The sequence below is a fragment of the Aedes albopictus genome, chromosome 3, assembly GCF_035046485.1.
Source record: "Aedes albopictus strain Foshan chromosome 3, AalbF5, whole genome shotgun sequence".
Lineage (NCBI taxonomy): Eukaryota > Metazoa > Arthropoda > Insecta > Diptera > Culicidae > Aedes > Aedes albopictus.
In genome coordinates, this window is record NC_085138.1 from 29,926,982 (window position 1) to 29,946,553 (window position 19,572).

General features: G+C 41.9%; 1 protein-coding gene across 13 annotated transcripts in view; it reads right to left on the minus strand.

Annotated features, from left to right (window-relative positions):
* Positions 1–225: 225 nt before the first annotated feature.
* The window catches only part of LOC109419134 (AP-1 complex subunit gamma-1), a 176,709-nt gene continuing 157,362 nt past the window's right edge, over positions 226–19,572 (minus strand). For all 13 annotated transcript variants that reach the window (XM_062856830.1, XM_062856838.1, XM_062856835.1 and 10 more), the window contains exons 6-12: positions 16,860–17,432; positions 16,414–16,798; positions 16,037–16,235; positions 15,829–15,949; positions 1,444–1,696; positions 1,006–1,374; positions 226–661 (exon numbers count right to left, since the gene is read on the minus strand). In XM_062856830.1, coding sequence (XP_062712814.1) covers positions 443–661; positions 1,006–1,374; positions 1,444–1,696; positions 15,829–15,949; positions 16,037–16,235; positions 16,414–16,798; positions 16,860–17,432 — 2,119 coding nt within the window. In that variant the 3' untranslated portion in view covers positions 226–442. The remainder of the gene's footprint in view (positions 662–1,005; positions 1,375–1,443; positions 1,697–15,828; positions 15,950–16,036; positions 16,236–16,413; positions 16,799–16,859; positions 17,433–19,572) is intronic.

A 19,572-nucleotide genomic window follows, 5' to 3' on the forward strand; every position in this document is an offset into this window, starting at 1 on the left:
TATGGCTTGTATCTCGGTTTTAAATGCCCGAAACAAGCCCTCGCCGACTAGTGGATGCTCGACGAGGAGGATATTCACCAGCCCACCTTGTGCTTCCCTATCTTAACGACTGCGTTAGCAATCGCTAAAGGTAGGCCGAATCAAGGCCATCTTTGTCCCTAGCGGGCCTTTCCGCATCCTGATGGCCGTGGAGTCCACCACGTATATGCACTCTTCAAAACGTAGTCCAGTAAATAAAATTTGGTATATTTCAACGTAAACAAAATTTAAAAAGGTGACTTAAAAAGCTTCATTGAAATTAATGATAGTTCACGTGCTTCACGTTTTGAGCTGGAAATGTCCAATAGTTGCTAGTGAAAGATGCTATTTTGCAGTTGAGCAAACGTGTTCCTGTTAGTAACTTAGATTTAGATTAGCCATGATCACTGGCAAACACCGACCCTCAAATAAAAAGATCCGGCGGAAAGTCGTTGACGTCCGCCTGCTCCATCACGGAGTAGTTGCCAATGTCGTAGGAAAACCGGACCTTCATCCGAAGGGGACTGCTGGCTGTTTGGTTGGTCCGAACCACGTTGATGTCCTGTACGACCGATTCCCCCGGGAGCATCACCGTACTGGAGGGTACCATCATTTGTATCGTGAACGCTTTCGGGACTGCGATCTGTGGGTGGAAGATGATTTGTTTGATTACAGCTCTTAACTATAATGACTTATCTTGGTATCTCGAATCTTAACTATTAACTCTCAATGGGATGGTGTATAAAAAAAAAGGTAAATTGGTTTTACTTAGTTAACAATATCCTTAAGAATCTCTGTGGAGTTCTGCGAACAAGTTTCTTCTACAATTTTCGGAAAAACTTTCCTAGCCTTCTGGCTTAGAACTTCGGAAAAGTTTCTGATACAAATTTCAGATGAATTACTTGAGGAATTCGGAAGAAGCCTTTCTTAGAAAGCCTTTTCCACGAAAGGCAGAAATGAACCTGACAGACCTTGTGACAGACATACCTGAAGCATAAACTTCTCGAGCATGTTGAGCGAGTTGTTGGTCGTTTTAGCAGTGACGACCGCGTGGTTGCCTTCCCTTTTCACGATAAACCTTATGTCGATATTATCCTGGCTGTACACGTGGATCGTCGTGGCCGAGTACTCCGTTGGACTGCCAAGTCTACCACTGGGCAATGGATTCACCGTGGCCATGAAGGAACCGGACTGATCCCCTCCACCCAATCCAAGCAGATCCAAAATGTCCGCATTGTTAGCCGATGGTCCATTTGGGGTGGACTGCTGCAACGGACTCGGCGTGGTTGTCGTGTTGCTGGTTGGTGAGCTACTGCCGAAGGAATCTCCCAGCAAGTCTAATAGGATGTCTTGATTCTAAAATAAGAGGTGAAACAGTTTTAGATTACATACTGCATTCATTGAACGAATTTCTTGACCACCTACCGAAACCTGCTTCTGTGGAGTTGATTCTTCGCTGGGTGATGACGCCGATGCCGATGCCGCGTCTGTTGATCCAACGAAATCCGAATTGTACTCCGACGTGGTCAGTTCGGAAATTTTCATGATAGGCATCTTCTCTAGCAGGGCTGCCCTCAGATGGTTGTGGCTGGTGAAGAGCTGATTGAATTCGACGGCTCTCTGTTGCAGATCGATGTTTAGGTGCACCCGGAAGGCGTTGATGATGTTCTGGATGTTGCTGCAATTGGGAAGAAAGTGTGGTTTGTGAAAGACCATGCAACTTCATCTAACATTCATCTGATAGTTCAGTGTTGGAGTTAAGAGAGCTCCGATGGAGAAGCATGGTATGACGTTTTGCAATTAACGTTCATTCATTCATTAGTCTGAAGCAACAATGGGAAATTGTTTTATAAATCATGTTTTCATATGAAAACGATTAAGTTCTTGATTGATAATTGAAAGTAAAACTGATGGATTTAAGAACAGTTTTAAAAATAATTTGGAACGTTATAAGAAGAGTGATGGAGTGATGACCAATGACTACAATGCTATCTGGAGTAGTCTCGTGAGTATGTCATCAGCGAAACCAATTATTTGGAAGTCCTGTGCTTCCACTTTTTCGAGGAGATCATTAACTGTCAAAGACAACAAAAGAGGTGATAGCACACTTCCTTTTGGGCTCCCTTTTACTGATCAAACGGTAATAAATCAGCTGCCAAGGATAGATGAAATCTCTCTTTTTGATAACATTGCTCCAATCAAATTAACAATGCATCTGTCAAACCGCTTCTTGACGTAGCATTTCTCATTGAGTCCCAAGATGCACCCCATCAATATCAAGGAATGCAACTATTGAAATCTCCTCTGCTGCAAAGGCTCTTTTCCGATTTTGTAACCAGCTTATGGAGAAAGATCAATTGCTGTAGATGCTAGATTTTAAACAACGTAATAGTTTGGATGACTCCAGTTAATCTGATGATGTCAACTGAACATTCAGAAGATTTACTGGACATGATAGATTACAAATTGTAGCTTTGTATACAAAAATGTTTTCGGTACACCCGTAGACTTTGGGCTTTAAACTCAAAAACAGTTTGAATGTTTTAGGTTATCCCGACTGAGTGATCCCTCTTACACGTGTAGACTTGGGGATCTAAACTCAAGCATAGTTTGGATGACCTAGACTGATCTGATACTGTCTTTTGAACTTTCAGAAGACTTACTGGATATGATAGAATACAAATCGTAGCTATGTATAATGAAAGAAGTTGGCATTACACACGTAGACTTTAGGATCTAAGCTCAAGTTTGGCTCAAGTATAGTTTGGATGACCTAGGATATTCCGACTGAACATTCAAGAGACTTACTGAATATGATAGAATACAAATCGTAGCTTTGTATAATGAAAGAAGTTACGGGTGTAAAGTAGACTTCAGAATCTGATCTCAAGAACAGTTTGGATGACCTAGGATATCATCACTGATCCAATACTGTCTTTTAAGCATTCAAGAAATTTACTGGACATAAAAGATTACAAATCGTAGCTTTTTTTTTTTTTGCCAGTTCGTTTATTTAATAGGCTCACTTGTTTACCGAAAAACTCTACCGAGCCGAAAATCTAGATAACAATTTGTTGTACTAAAAACTATCAAAAATATTCAGTAGCGAGTCCGACGGGGAACTTTCATCCTGGGCCCGGAACCGGAACTGGAGCCAGAACCAGATCCTGCGGCCGCGAATTGTGCTCGCCGTTGACTGGCTTGTGGGTTCAGCATCGCTGCCGTGATAGCTTTGGCAACCTCTTCCAGTGCTTCTAAGCCTTCCTTTCGCCGCCTCTCTTTCTCAGAAACGACCTCTGTATTACACACGGTTTGCTGCATCTGTTCCTCTTCCTGCGGCGACTGGTTAACAAAAACTTCCTCATCTTCTTCCAGAACTTCAATGATGTCATCATCCGAGACTTCCGCAAGTTTTTGTTGATCCGAAGTAGTTCCTTTCCCAGAAACAATGTCAGCATATGAACTGGATCCCGAGTTTCCTTTTTTCTTCTCCTTGTTCCGGCTTTGGCGCTGAGGGCAAGAGTCCCTCCGATGACCCAATCCTTGACACAGAAAGCAGGTATCTTTCAGACCCTCGTAGAAAATCCTGGCCTTCGGATTACCAACAACTACCGCTGACGGAATTGTCGCTTTTACACCCATGTATACTCCTCGCACTCCAGTGTACATATGATCCAAGCCTAAGTCTGGTGGGAACTTTTCCCGTACCACATGTTGTCTCCAGTTAGCCTAGTGGTTAAGGCTATGGATCGCCAATCCGGAGACGGCGGGTTCGATTCCCGTTCCGGTCGAGAAAATTTTCTCGACTCCCTGGGCATAGTGTATCTTTGTACTTGCCTCACAATATACAAATTCATGCAATGGCAGGCAAAGGAAGCCCTTCAATTAATAACTGTGGAAGTGCTCAAAGAACACTAAGTTGAAGCGAGGCAGGCCAAGTCCCACTGGGGACGTAGAGCCATAAAAGAAGAAGAAGAAGAAGATGTTGTAATTCTCCAAACTCTCCAAGAACCGATGATAAATCAGCATCTGGTAGCTCTGGTGGCAGGTCGAACACGCGTACGTAATGCATGTTTGCACCAGCGATTGACATCCTCACGATAACTCTCTTTCCGTTCGCATAAGTAAAATGTTTTGGTTCCACATTTTTACGTAGCGATTCCTCCATAGCTTCCAACGTCGCAAATTTCAAGTACAGCGAGCTTGGGCTGACTTGTAGGTAGCTTCTATCGAGGCTAAATCCGTGTCCAGCTGTTGCAAAAACTTAGCCACTTCCATCAATGACGGTGGTGGACAACCCATCGGAAAACGGAACTGTACGGTGTTTCTCCTCATTTCACTCATGTCTATTTGGTGCTATTCCAACGGCACAGATAGCAGCAGTCGCAAATGAGACAAAAGTTAACGACCAAGGAACAAAACGCGCGCACAGCGTAAGCGGGCAACAATGCGAAACCGAACAGAAGAGACACAATTGATTCCGTCCGTGCTAGACGACGGCAGCGATAGAACTGAAATCGTAGCTTTGTATAATGAAAGAAATTGCCGTTACACGCGTAGATTTAAACTCAAGAAAAATTTGGATGACCTACATACATACATATATTTATTTGTTCAACATCATTAAGACAAGACATAATCAACAATAGTACGCCACAATACTCGGTTTGTGGCTGCCGCTCTCCATCCTCGGTCGCGCCCAATGCTCGCCAAGTCAGGCTCCACCTGGTCCGCCCATCGTGCTCTCTGCGCTCCACGCCTTCTTGTGCCAACCGGATCAGTTGCAAACACCAGCTTTGCAGGGTTGTTGTCCGGCATTCTTGCAACATGCCCTGCCCACCGTATCCTTCCGGCTTTGGCCACCTTCTGGATGCTGGGTTCGCCGTAAACTGCAGCGAGCTCGTGGTTCATCCTTCTCCGCCACAAACCGTTCTCCTGCACACCGCCGAAGATCGTTCTTAGCACGCGTCGCTCGAAAACTCCGAGTGCTTGTAGGTCCTCCTCGAGCATGGTCCATGTCTCGTGTCCGTAGAGAACCACCGGTCTTATTAACGTCTTGTACATGGTACATTTGGTGCGGGGGTGAATCTTTTTTGACCGCAGTTTCTTCTGGAGCCCATAGTAGGCACGACTTCCTCTGATGATGCGCCTTCGTATTTCACGGCTCACGTTATTGTCAGCCGTTAGCAAGGAACCGAGGTAGGGGGCCGTCCTTATACCACGTGGACAGAAAATTCATGGTTTTTGACCCCCTCCCCCCTCCCCGTGGACAAGCATGGACTTTTCATTGACCCCTACCCTCCTGCCCCAATGTCCACATGGACATCCGGAAAAAAAGTTTTTTTTTCATATTTCTAATATTTATGACACACATGTGATACAAGAATCACTGTACAATTATGCTTGAAATGAGTGCCATACTGAAAATTCTCCCAGCTCAAGTCAGTCTTGTTAGAATTTTTTTGACACTGCGTACCGTTGTACAGGAATCACACTCGTATCACATGTCTATCCGGGGTATAAAATAAATAGAAAAAGTGATTTTGAAATGTTTTTTTTTCGTAAACAATGTCTTGAATATAATTGAAAACTTTATAAAATACAAATTTTCAATAGCTTTACATAGAATACGAACAAGTGTCAAGTGGCACAAAATAGGTACCTACAAGTTTTCAATTTTGTTTTTAATTCAGTTTAATGTTTGTGAGAGTGTTCGATTCTTGCTTCAATTGGTGAAAAATTTTCGTCAAACGAAAAATTCTTCATTGGGTATTTTTCGTGTAATGTCCATCGCCTAATGTTAGTGATTGTTCAATGTTTAGTCTGTACAGCCTCTGACCGAAGACGGTATTTTTTAGAATGTTTGTTCAATCTATGATTGTCTGATTGTTTTGTTGAGATAAGGCAATTTTAAATCTTAGATTTTTGTAGATTCTTACAAAAAAAAAACAAGTTTTCAAGATAAGCCTGCAAATCCCTACATGACTTTGAAGTAGTTAAAAAATTGATATGAAACTTCGAAAAATCCATACAACACTTCAATGAAAATCTTCTGACTGAAACACCAACATTTGCATGGTCTACACTCCATTTTCAATCTACAGAATATTCCTCGATGAAGAAAACTAAGTAATTAGAAATTCGGATAATTTAAAACAAATTAGTCTGTGAATCAATACCATGATTTTTTTTTTCTTTGAAGAAGTAACTTATAACTAAAAGACAATGTATAATTAAATAAAATGTATGAAAGAACTGTTGAAGAGAATCTCATCAATAATGCGAAATAATTTGTTTCGTTTGTACACTGCAAAATATTTTTGCTGGTAATCAGCAAACTTTGCTGATTTTGGCGTGCTGGTTGCATTCAGCAATACAAATTACTGAGTATCAGCAATTATTTTTCAACTTGCTGAACCATCCAGCAGTTTTGACAGTTGATCAGCAAAGTTGTGCTGAAATTCAGTAAAAATGTTGCTGAAATTCAGCAATTTCTTTTGCTGATTTTTGGCGTGCTGGAAGCATTTCAAAAATTTTGGTGTGTAGATTCTTGTTTCCTAATTTATATGTCAATGTTGTCCACGTGGACATTTGACGAACCCCCACCCCCCTCTCCGTGGACAAGCTTGGACTTTTCGCTAACCCCCTCCGCCCTCCAAGCTGTCCACGTGGTATATGGACGGCCCCTTAGACGAATTCTTCTACCACCTCGAAAGTATCCCCGTCTATCGTAACATTGCTGCCAAGGCTTCTCCTGTCTCGCTCAGTCGCACCTACCAGCATGTGCTTTGTCTTAGTCGCATTCACAACCAATCCGACCTTTGCTGCTTCACGTTTCAGGTGGGTGTACAGTTCAGAAACTGTTCCAAATGTTCTAGCAATAACATCCATATTAACCGCAAAACAGAAAAAATGGCCGGATTTCGTGAAGATCGTACCCCGGCTGTTGAGCCCGGCTCGTCGCATAACACCTTCCAGGGCGATGTTGAATAGTAGGCAGGAAAGTCCATCACCTTGTCGTAGTCCCCGTCGAGATTCGAATAAACCCTCGAGCAATCGCGCTGTTGTATTTTGTACAACACGTTGAAAAAATCTCGCTTTTCGTACTTAGAATTGGCGTGGTGCTGACGGTGGTGGCCAACCGCGCGAGTTACGGAAGGTAAACTAGATAGTTCACCCGAAATCCTTACGCTGTTCTGCACACCACCCATCGTTGCTCTTATCACTTATCAGTCTGGTAAGCTTCCCAGGAAAGCCGTTTTCGTCCATGATTCTCCATAGCTCTGCGCGGTCGATACTGTCGTATGCCACTTAGAAGTCGATGAACAGGTGATGCGTTGGGACCTGGTATTCACGGCATTTCTGGAGGATTTGCCGTACGGTGAAGATCTGGTCCGTTGTCGACCGACCGTCGATGAAGCCGGCTTGATAACTTCCCACGAACTCATTCGTTTTAGGTGACAGACGAATGAAGATGATCTGGGATAGCACTTTTTAGACGGCATTCAAAATAGTGATCGCCCTGAAGTTCTCACATTCCAAATGGTCGCCTTTCTTGTGAATGGGGCAGATTACCCCTTCCTTCCACTCCTCCGGTAGCTGTTCGGTTTCACAGATCCTGACTATCAGCCGATGCAGACAGGTGGCCAACTTTTCTGGGCCCATCTTGATGAGTTCAGCTGCGATACCATCCTTACCAGCTGCTTTGTTGGTTTTGAGCTGGTGGATGGCATCCTTAACTTCCCTCAGCGTGGGAGTTGGTTCATTTCCGTCCTCCGCTGCACTGGCGTCGTCGTTTCCTCCGTTGCCGTCGTTCTCCACGCCGTTCAGGTGCTGATCGAAGTGCTGCTTCCACCTTTCGATAACCTCACGTCCGTCCGTCAAGGGGCCTCCGTCTTTATCCCTGCATATTTCGGCTCGCGGCACGAAGCCGTTGCGGGATGCGTTGAGCTTCTGATAGAACTTCCGTGTTTCTTGGGAACGGCACAGCAGTTCCATTTCTTCACACTCCGCTTCTTCCAGGCGGCGCTTTTTGTCCCGGATGCTTCCGCTTCTGTCTGTATCGCTCCACATTCTGTCGGGTTCCATGCTGCAGCATTACCGCCCGCGCTGCATCCTTCTCCTCCAGAACCGCTCTGCATTCCTTGTCGAACCAATCGTTTCGTCGACACCGTTCCACGTACCCGATGGTGCTCTCGGCGGCGTTGTTGATGGCTGCTTTGACTGTACTCCAGCAGTCCTCTAGAGGGGCCACATCGAGCACACCCTTGTCCGGCAACGCTGCCTCGAGATTCTGCGCGTATGCGGTAGCGACATCCGGTTGTTTCAGTCGCTCTAGATCGTACCGGGGCGGCCGCCGGTACTGTACATTGTTAATTACGGAGAGTTTTGGGTGCAGTTTAACCATCACCAGGTAGTGATCAGAGTCGATATTAGCGAATTATTTCATGAAGTACTCAACTTTATATCTACATTTGCAATGCTAGATTGCTACACTTAATAATGATATACAATGAATCACATATACTAACATTCTTGAAAGAATAGTAGAAATTGTTCTGTATATTTGAAACATTTCAACTTGTTCAAACTTTTATGAAACTCGTTTTCTGAAATCTGCATTCGTTGTAGTCATTATTTGTGCTAGGAAAAGTTACGTTACCTAGTCTAACCCACCTAGATCCGTGAACTTCTGTGTAACTCAGAGCCATTCCAAAATACCTTTGAGATATTTCAGGACTACTAAACTTCCCTACAACTTATAACTTCCAGCTAAGGTGAAGATATGATAAAGTCACCTCTCGAGCACAAATCTGAAAGCAAACGTGGCACGCGGCCCAGGATAAGAACTGCAGCCACAAACCGAGTATTTTGGTTAAGAATTGTTGTATCAGTTTTATTATAATTGTTCTTCTTTTTCTTCTTTATGGCTCGACGTCCCCACTGGGACTGGCCTGTCTCGCTTCAACTTAGTATTCTTTGAGCACTTCCACAGTTATCAATTAAAGGGCTTTCTTTGCCTGCCATTGCATGAATTTGTATATTGTGAGGCAAGCACAATGATACACTATGCCCAGGAAGTCGAAAAAAAATTTCCGACCGGAACGGGAATCGAACCCGCCGTCTCCGGATTGGCGATCCAAAGCCTTAACCACTAGGCTAACTGGAGACCCCTAAATAAATGAAATTAACGCTAAAAAAATGAATTAGATACAACCATTACAGTTTTTAATGTTGTGTAACTCAAAACGACAAAAAAGATATCATTACGGCTGTAGTCTCCATGTTGTATGTTGTCCATATTGCAGGACACTGTGTACTATTCTGAATATCCCGAAGTTATGTCATTGTCTCTGATTGTAGTCTGTGAGCTCCAGTAAGTATAATAGATTATACAACATAACTCTATACAGCCCAAACAGAAACTTCAATTGCTGTAGGTAGATGCTAGATTTTAAACAACATAATAGTTTGGATGACCCCAGTCAATCTGATGATGTCAATTGAACATTCAGAGAATTTATTCGACACGATAGATTACATAGGATTTAGGATCTAAACTCAAGAACAGTTTGGATGACCTAGCATATCCCGACTGATCTAATACGGTCTTCTGAGCTTTCAGAAGACTTACTGGACATGATAGAATACAAATTATAGCTTTGTATAAAAAAATGTAATCGTTACACCCGTAGACTTTGGGATCTAAACTCAAAAACAGTTTGGATGACCTAGGGTATCCTGACTGATCTGATACTGGCTCACTACGCATGATAGATTACAAATCGTAGCTTTATATAATGAAAGAAGCTACCGTTACACGTGTAGACTTTGGGATATAAAATCAAGAATAGTTTGGATGACCTAGGATATCTCGACTGATGTGATACATTCTTCTGAACTTTCAAGAGACTTACTGAACATAATAGAATACAAATCGTAGCTTTGTATAATGAAAGAAGTAACTGTTTACACCCGTAGACTTCAGAATCTGAACTCAAGAACAATTTGGATGATCTAGGATACCCCGACTGATCTGATACTGTCTTTTGAACTTTCAGAAGACTTACTGGACATGATAGAATACAAATCGTAGTTTTGTATAATGAAAGAAGTTGCCGTTACACGCGTAGACTTCAGAATTCAAACTCAAGAACAGTTTGAATGACCTAGGATATCCAGAAAAATATTTTGCATTATATTCTACCCTTTGATCATCAAAACTACAGAAATAAGTAGAAAAAACTTTATAATTACGCTTAGAAAAAATCCGGCTTAAAGGCGAAACTGGAAGCATTTTCTCATTTTTTTGGTTTTTGATTTTTTTATTAAATATCGAAGCTTTTCGTGCAAATGTAGAGCATGGATCAAGGTATCTTCTGATTTTTTTTGTGGTGGTAAAAGTTTTCCAATTTTGCAGAAACCATTTTTTTTTGTGAAATTATATTCAAAAATGGTTTCTGCAAAAACGAAAAACATTTTCCACCACAAAAAAAAAATCAGGAGATACCTTGATCCATACTCTACATGTACACGAAAACCGATTTTGAAAATATTGTTTCGGTATCTTATAAAAATTCAAAAACAAAAAAATTGAGGAAATGGATCCAGTTTTGCCTTAAAGGGTTAACCCATATCCTCCCAGATTCTTATAAATAGGACAATCACAGACAAACAGACGTATCACTTGGAACAAAATGCGATGGTACGCAAACCCACTGAGTAGATGGCGGTAGTGAGCAAACGTCAAACAGGAGCAGAAACGATGCGAGCGCCATGAGTGAGTGATTTTCGAACTACGGCATGTATGAATAATCCGTTAAAAAGGGGAACGATGGGGAGTGAGTAAGACGTCTGTTTGTCTGTAGGACAATCCTTTTGTTGTGAATATCTTCAGAATTAAGCAAAATTTTAGAATAATTTTTTCAGATAAGATGTTCTCCATATCCATATCTTGTTCATAGTGGACAATATAGTTTGTGGCTGGTTCACTAGATGGCCTAAACGATACAGCAAATATTACATATTGTAACGATCTATTTGCTTCATTTCCTATGCGAGAGAAATTTCCTTGGAATCTTGACAATAGTTAATAATTTATAGTTCATGTCTTCGGCAGAGTTGTTAATCAATACATACGAAAAACAATGTATGCAATGGCTCAAAATACCACATGTCAAAAAGTTCGATGGGCCCCCTTCTCATTTCGTTCTATATGACGCCACGATGCTCTGGTCAAATTTTCAGCTAAATCCGTAAACATTAGAGCGGTGCTAAACTCATTTGAAGTTTGTATGGGAGTTTATATGGGAAAACATCGTTTTTAGCATTTTTCTCATGAGGGGCACATGCAGACCATCTGGTGGTGCTTAACATTTAACATATAAAGGAATAACAATAGCAATAAAATCTCATTGGATGGGCTCGTACTGTCTAGGCTATATCTTTTTTTCGCAAGTTTTTGATTACGTTGCGGTCTTCGGCAAAGTTTTTCGGCACATCCCAGGCTATATTTCTATTGGATCGATTACGTGTTTTAAGAAAAATTAGAGCCCCTCAGACGAAAATTGCAAAAAACGATGTTTTCCCATATAAACTCCCATACAAACTTCAAATGAGTTTAGCACCGCCCTATTGTTAACGGATTTAGCTGAAAATTTGGCCAGAGCATCGTGGCGTCATATAGAACGAAATGAGAAGGGGGCCCATCGAACTTTTTGACATGAGGTTTTGCCATACAAGCTTGAGTCACCCTAGATGCATGCTTGTATGTTCATATGCTTGTATGTTCATATGTGTGCATGTTTGTCTATTTGTATGTTCATATGTATGTATATATGTATGTTCCGACATAACTCAGGAATGCGTCAAGCAATTTCAACTAAATTTAGCAAATACATTCCTTAGGTTGTCAAGGTGGTTATAGGGGTATAGGGAATTCAAGATGACGACTTGGGTGCCAAGATGGCGGCCAACGCTCAAGAATGTATGCTATTTAACGGCAATGCGGCTTCGAATACTATGTAATATGAGTATCTATCGATAGGGTATGATTAGTAGAACTCATAAGTAAATATCCGACGCCATTTGTGAAACAAAGATGCCGGACCATAATTTATTATATACCATGCAATATGGTTATCTATCGATTGGGCTTAATCAGCAAAAGAGTGACGGCTGAGTAGATGGTAGGGTAGAGGGTTACGATAGAGCGTAGGATAGAGGTTTAGGATATAGGGCAGAGGAGACGGTTAGGTGGACGGTTAGACGGTAAGAATTAGATAAGATCAAATTTTCTCGAGATACCTCTAGGAATTCTTTCCGGGATTTCTTCAGGCATTCCTCTCGAGAATCTTCCCAGGACTCCTCCCAGAATTCCTTCAAATGTTCCTTCTGGTATCGCTGTGGAGATTGCTCCTGAGATCTCTCTAGAGATTTCGGCAGATTTCTGCTACAGAAAATTCTGAAAGGATTCTTAGTTATTCTATTCGGCATTCCTTCAGGGATTGAACTGGAATTTCTGGAATTCCTGCTGTCACTCTATTCGGGATTCCTCCCGAAAAGGAATATGAAAGAATATAGTTTTCTGCCAAGATTTCTTTAGGCAACCTTAGATTTTTTAGGTATTCTTGCCGGATTTTCTGATAAGATTCCTTCAAAAATTCTTCCCGAGTTTTTCCAAAGATTACTTTAATAATTCCTTCCAGAATTTCCGATATGGTTCTTTCAGGGATTCCTACTGAGCTTCCATCCGAGATTCCTGCCACGACACCTCTGATTATTCCATCAGCTAGTCTCTACGGGATTCCTTCAGGAATCAAGTACAGTCAGAGCACAATTATGGGTCACGCTGTCACAATTATTAGTCAGTCAGTCAACCATGGTCATTAAATGAGAATGACCCATAATTGAGGGTGATCCTTGATTGTGCTATGATTCTAGTCCATGATTTATAAAATCTTGAAAGGATTTTTTTTTCATCCCTCATCTGTAGAGCCTTTTAACCACTGCGTCCATTATTTAGGAATATTGTGGTATGACCCATATTTAATTTGGTGCTAGTCAAATATCCTGTCACAATTGAGCTGTGATGGACAATGGTTGATGTAACACCTGATCCCAACTAGGCAAAACTCGTTTTATAAAGTTTATTACCCTGTTGGGACTACTTAGCCAAATTTCCAAGGGCTCTAGAAACCCTTTACCAAATACCGCCAATCTTTGATGGGACAGCACTCCACAGTTGCAGAGTAAGTGTTCGGCAGTTTCGTTTTCCGTTTGACAGAAACGACATTCGGAGGATTGAGTTTTTCCAATCTTACTTAGATGATATTTACTCGGGCAGTGGCCAGTCATCAGACCAGTAATTAGCCTGAAATCTCTTTTATTTAGATTCAATATGGACCTGGCTTTTTCTGCACTGGGTTGTATGAACCTTTTCGCTTGCTTGAATGTATCCGTGGCATCTTGAAAGGATTCTAGCCGGCATTCCTTCAGTGATGCTGGACTTCAGAGAATCCTAGTTGTGGTAATAATGGCAGAATAAAATAAAATAAACAATAAATACAGAAGAAGAAAAAAAAAGATCGATTAATTGCACAAACTTGGTTGATTTTAAACGAGAGCGCCCATTGCTAATAATCGACGCCAAAGTTAGGACAAACGAATGTCAACACCGGCGTCGTGAAGAAGAGAGAAAGCGAAGAGAAAACGATGAAATTCGGCACCTAGATCGGTGCTCCTGAATTGATAGACGAACGCAGCACAGTACAGTTGCAGCAACTAGCAGTGAGGATTTTGAAGAGTTATCCTCACTGCAGCCGACAAATACTGCGGATTCCTGATCGCAGTGCGGGAAACCGGGAAGTATCCACTTCGGAAGCCGTGTATTTCTGTTCCAACGGTAAGAAGCGGGTAAACTGATCTTGCCTGTTGGAACGTTGTTGAAAAACACGGAACTATCGATTGTGGTTTTGTTGTGATTTGCTTGGACGGTCACGACACTAGTGTGATTCTTTCAGGTATACACTCCGGGATTCCTGCTAATATTCCTTGAACGTTTCTTCTCGGATTTTCTGTTTTTCAGGGATTTTTATTGGGATTTCTCCCGGGATTTCTTCTGTGATTCTATCAGTCAAGCTTCCAGCTTAGATTCCTCTCAGAATTCTACCAGATATGCATCCCAAAATTCCTTTAGGAAATCCTCCCGGGCATCCTTTAGTGATTTCTGACGGAATTGGTTTAGGAAATCTGTAGTACTGGCAAATGTTCTAGTCAGCATTCCATCAGGGATTACAGCTGAAATTCCTTAAAAGATCCCTTCCGGGATTTTGTAAAAGATTCCTTTAACAGGATTTTGTAAAAGGTTCCTTCTGGGATTGCCTAAGAGATTCCTCCTTGTATTCCTTCAAAGAATCTTGCGGGAGTCTTTCAGACATTCATGTCATGATTCTTGATGTGGTCCCTTCAAAGATTCTTCACGGTTTTTTGACATTCCGCAAGGAATTTTTCCTATGATTCCATCCGGGATTTTTTCAATTATTCTTCCAGGGAGTCCTGCGGAGCTCCCAGTCGGAATTTCTTCCGTGATTTCTTTGAGGATCCCATGAGGAATTCTGAACGAAATTTCTTCCGTTTTTTTGTGACTTTCAGGAATTTATTCCGGGATTTCTCGAGAGACCTTCTTCCAGCATGAGTTAAAACTAATGTGAGTGAGATAATAACAGTAAATAAAGAAACAGAGAGAAACATGCGTTACGATGCCCGTAGATATCTCTAGTAAACCATGACGTCATCTGACAGTCATTTTTTTATTCTTCTTGAGACAGGGTTGGCCCAAAACATCCTCTTCAGATCCCTCTAGAAGTTCCCCGATTCTTCAGAATTAATTCTATTGCAATTGCCTACGGGAGTTCTTTAAAGATACTTAAGAGAGTTCGACTGATATGTGTGATCTAGCTACTTTATCGGCGCTGCAGTCTTGGGGAATCAAAACGACTATTTTAGATTTGTCGTGACGTTTCGACTCTGTTTCGAGTCTTCTTCAAAGGGGACTAGTCAGGGACTAGTCAGAATTTTCCCTTTGAAGAAGACTCGAAACAGAGTCGAAACGTCGGGACAAATCTAAAACGGTCGTTTTGATTCCCCAAAGACTGCATCGCCGATAAAGTAGCTAGTTCTTTAAAGACTATTTTCTCCAGAAATTCTTTCTAATATTCCTACAGGAGTTCCTTTTGGAGTTTCCCCAGAATTTCTTTCAGTGATTCCTTAAAAAAAAATCTATGATGTCATTAGAAGTTTCTTTTGCGATTATTTAGAGAGTTTTTCTGGTGTTTTTTTCAGGAAATCCTCTAATTCAAATATTTCTCCAGGAGTTCTTTGAGGGAATCCCGCGGGAGATCTTTTCGGTATTTGTGAAGCAGTAATTCCTTTCGGAACTTCGCTTTTGGCAAAAGATTTCACAGGATTCTCTCTTTATTTGAGTTCCTTCAGGATTTCTTACTGCGTTTCCAGAAGTTTATTGTGGGAGTATTGAAGGAGTTGCATTTGGGAATCCACTAGCAATTATTCCTGTAGACTTTTCAGCAGTTTCTTTTAAAAATCCTCCACAGGGTTCTTCTGGGAATCTACTTGGTATTCCTTATAGAAATCTTCCAGGAGATATTTATAAGAAAAAGTTCCTTCGTTTGAGTTTCAAAAAAGTTTTTCAAACAATTTTGGAGCTCTGTTAAACGAATATCTATTACTGTACTTTTTAAAATCGAATGCTCGAAACCAATCGTGTTGTTTTAATTGATTGTTAATACTTACGCGGTGCAATGCTCCATTCGAAGGCTAATTTTTGCCAGCGAAACCAGGATGTACTGCTTGGTGGTGATTGATAGCTGGGGAGCCCACAGAAGTTGTCGGTAGTGGTCAATCAGTTCGTTTTCTGAAATGATGTTCGGAAACAACATGTGTTAATCGGAGCTCTTGATTTTAATCCGCTTTACTGCAACAACAGTAGGCAGTGCATTACCATCGAAGCAACCGGCTTCACTGTACTCGCCAAGGGTCCACACGGCTACTTGGACGAGTGGCTGTCGATTTTCCAGATGGTTCATGTTGGTGATGGATTTCCACATTTTGCCACTGATGTAGGTCTGCTCTTTCGGCGGACTGTTGGAAATGAGCTGGATTGTCGAAGCTATCACGTCGTCTCGGATGTTGTTGCCAGACTGTACAGAAAAAAAAAACGTGTAAGTGAACTTGAAATCAATAACTACAACGCGGTGCATCTGTTTGATTGATAAAATAATCAGAATCTGGGGCCATAACTCCCTGAGCCATTGAAATGCTCATTGATGCGCAATCAAACTAAGAAAATTAAGTAATAATTGTAACACCCAGACTTACAATGGTCAACACTTTGAGCAGCACGTCCAGATGCCAGTGGATCGACGGAGAGTACATCTCCGCCGCCAGGACGATCCTGCTGCTGCAGACGCCCTTCATTTCGGCATCGGCCGTTTCCAGATATTTGAGCAATTCCCGTACAATGGTTTCGATGTTCTGCGAGTTGACCAGCGTGAACGAAAGTTCCATGGCACACTTCTGGATCGAACTGTCCGAATCGGAAAGGCACTCGAGGATTGTGATGCGGTGTCGCTGCACCGCGGTCATATCGCGCTGAACGGTTCGGACCAGGGTCAGGAGTCCCACGTAGCGGATGTTCTTATCACTGTTGAGCAGAAATCGACCCAGGATGTTGACGGCCAGGACTCGGAGGCTGTTTTCTGATCTGTATGGTAAGAAAATGAAAAGTTATTTGAAACAAAACTAGAACTTGACAGAATACTCACTCAACATTCATGATTGTCAGCACGGTTTCATAAAGGATAGCATTTCCAGCGTTTTTGTTCGTTTCCGTATTGGTCGCCACTTGGGCCAACACGTCGTTCATGATCTCCGACTGATCGCTGTCTCCGTGACCTAAGATCCTCAGCAGCCGTAGGATCTTGACCTGCAGGAAGGGGTCACTCACGCCGTTGACCACGTGTTCCGGCGAGTAGCCACTCACGATCAGTGTTTTCAACGTCCGCACCAGAGTTGGGATCGAAGATTTGAAGTAGTTCAGCACGACCGGACTCTGTTCGCACATCTCCGTGACCAGGGTGATTGTCGATATGAGGATTCCGTGATTCTTATCGTTTAAAAAGTGTGAGCACTTGGGTATATACTCCTCCATCAGTTCAGGCACTCGGCGGACCATCCGAAAGGCACACAGGATCGCTTTCTTGCGGAGGAAAGCATTGGAGGACGCGATCAGGCGTTCGATCTCGTGCGATAGATCGCGAGCCATCTCGGGTGAGGCGATCGCTGCCAGGGTGCATAGGGCCGTCCCCACGATGAACTGCGTCGAACTGTTGAGGTCGCTGTTGGGGGAATGAACAAAACAAATTGGAACTCTTTCTTGGAAATGAATTCATTTCAAGTTACATAATAAACCACAAATCTAGTCAAGCGAGTCGAAACATTAATTCTTTCTTTCTTCCATCGTTACGTCCCAACTTGAACAGAGCCTGCTTTTCTGCTTAGTTAGAAAATGAATTGAGGGGATGTTCATAAACCACGTAGACCAAATTTTGGCCTTTTCAGACACCCTCCCCCTTCGTAGACTTTTGTCTATACAGAAATTTTTAAATTTGTATGGAGCGTAGACTTTGGCCAGACCCCCCCCCCCTCTCCCAAATAGTCTACGTAGTTTATGAACACCACTAAACGAAACCACTATGACTTTTATTTTACCCTTTCATTTATTCAAAATTATAAATGAACAAAGAGGTCCAACCATGTACTCATTTGTGTTAAAATGTGTCTAATGGTAATTTGGCCCATGGGGTATGAGTTATTGAAGAGGTTACACCAAAACCTCTATGTATTTAGTTAATAGATTTGGGATGCACAAATGGAGATTTTATCTATGGGAATTTATATATAACCTGAATAGAAACAGTTTATTACGTGGTGGTTAAATTTAAGTGATGCCAAGCGGGGAGTCCGAAGGGCTTCATGAACTTTCAGCAGAGTCTTAGAAGGGCTTCAAGATTCGGTTCGAACAACGTTTAATCGCTGATTATTCAGTTATGAATCATTTTCGTATAATTTATCGCATGTTTGCATTAGTGTGGGTCATCGGAACCGTTTTCTCAGATCTAAGCTTTTTTGATTCCGTTTCGGGTCCTGGGTATCTGTGCAAAATTTGAGCACGATCGGTTGCGTCTACACTTTGCGCATTGCAATTCAAATTTGTATGGGATTTTGTATGGGAAAACATACTTTTTTGCATTTTTGTCATAAGTTGAAAAAGTTCGTCTGAAACTTTTTACCCGATACTGTAAAATGATAGCCTAGGATGTTCTGAAAAACTTTCTTAAAGACCGCAAAGCGATCCGATGCTTGTGAAAATAGTTATAACCAACGAACTGCATGCGTGCATGCATGCTCTGGTCAAGGAGTTTCGAGTGGTTCGAGCTGCGTCAGTAGAGTTTAAGCCAAGTCTTCGGCGAGTCTTCTGAGTATGTAATTACAAAACGCTTCAGGGCGTTTCAAAACGTCTTAGTGGAACCAACCTCAACGATAATAACCCAGTCACATTACATACATATAGTGAACCTAGTAGTGAAATCTAAGTTATACTCAAACCAAAAACTCACCTCCTTGCTATTTATGAGGGCGTCGGAGAGTCGCTGGCCTCTCCATAAATAGATATCATCCCTTCCCCTATATTCTTTTCCATCTTCATAACGCAATGCTCTAAGGCGGGTTAATTCCGGTAGGCCAAGTCATGATTGTTTTCGTTTCAAAAAGCGATCAATGGCGCTTATGTCAAGACTTATTAGCCCGGACACAGTGAAAATGCCTGTGCCCCATCCCTGAAGTAAGAAGGCCTGTGGAGTGACAATTTTTCTTTTAGCTACGTCACTCCCAACGATGGTTTTTAACTACACAAAAGACACTCATAATCATAGCTACACATCTACATGATTCACTCAATACACAAACATAAAATCTGAATCTTGTCGCATCAATCCAACTCGTTGACATTTATGAGTGTTGCGATTTTCCAGCAGAATTTATGTTATGTCCGGGGGAATTCGTCAAGGAAGAATCCATCGTTGCACACCGGTTTATTATTTTTATTACAATATAAAAACAAGACGACAATATCGTCATGGATGTTTTCATGCATTTGGTACTTGAACCTCCGGTTGGGTAGCTATTCTGTTCCAAGTTTCCATAAGCAACTGGAATAAGAGTTTTAAAGCTTTTAACATTACAACTTTCAGTATGCAATCTACGAGTTATGTACTCCGTTACTACGCAACACAAATACTTTAGAGCGTTTCAAAACGTCTGAGAGGTTTAAGGGGGCTTCCGAGGTATCTAAGGGGTTAATGATGGGTTTCAATACGTTTCAAGGCTTTTCAAAGCGTTTAAAGAGGTTTAAGGGGGTTTCAGAAGGCTCCAGCAGTATTAAGGAAGTTTCCGAAGATCTCAGGGTTCAGGGCATTT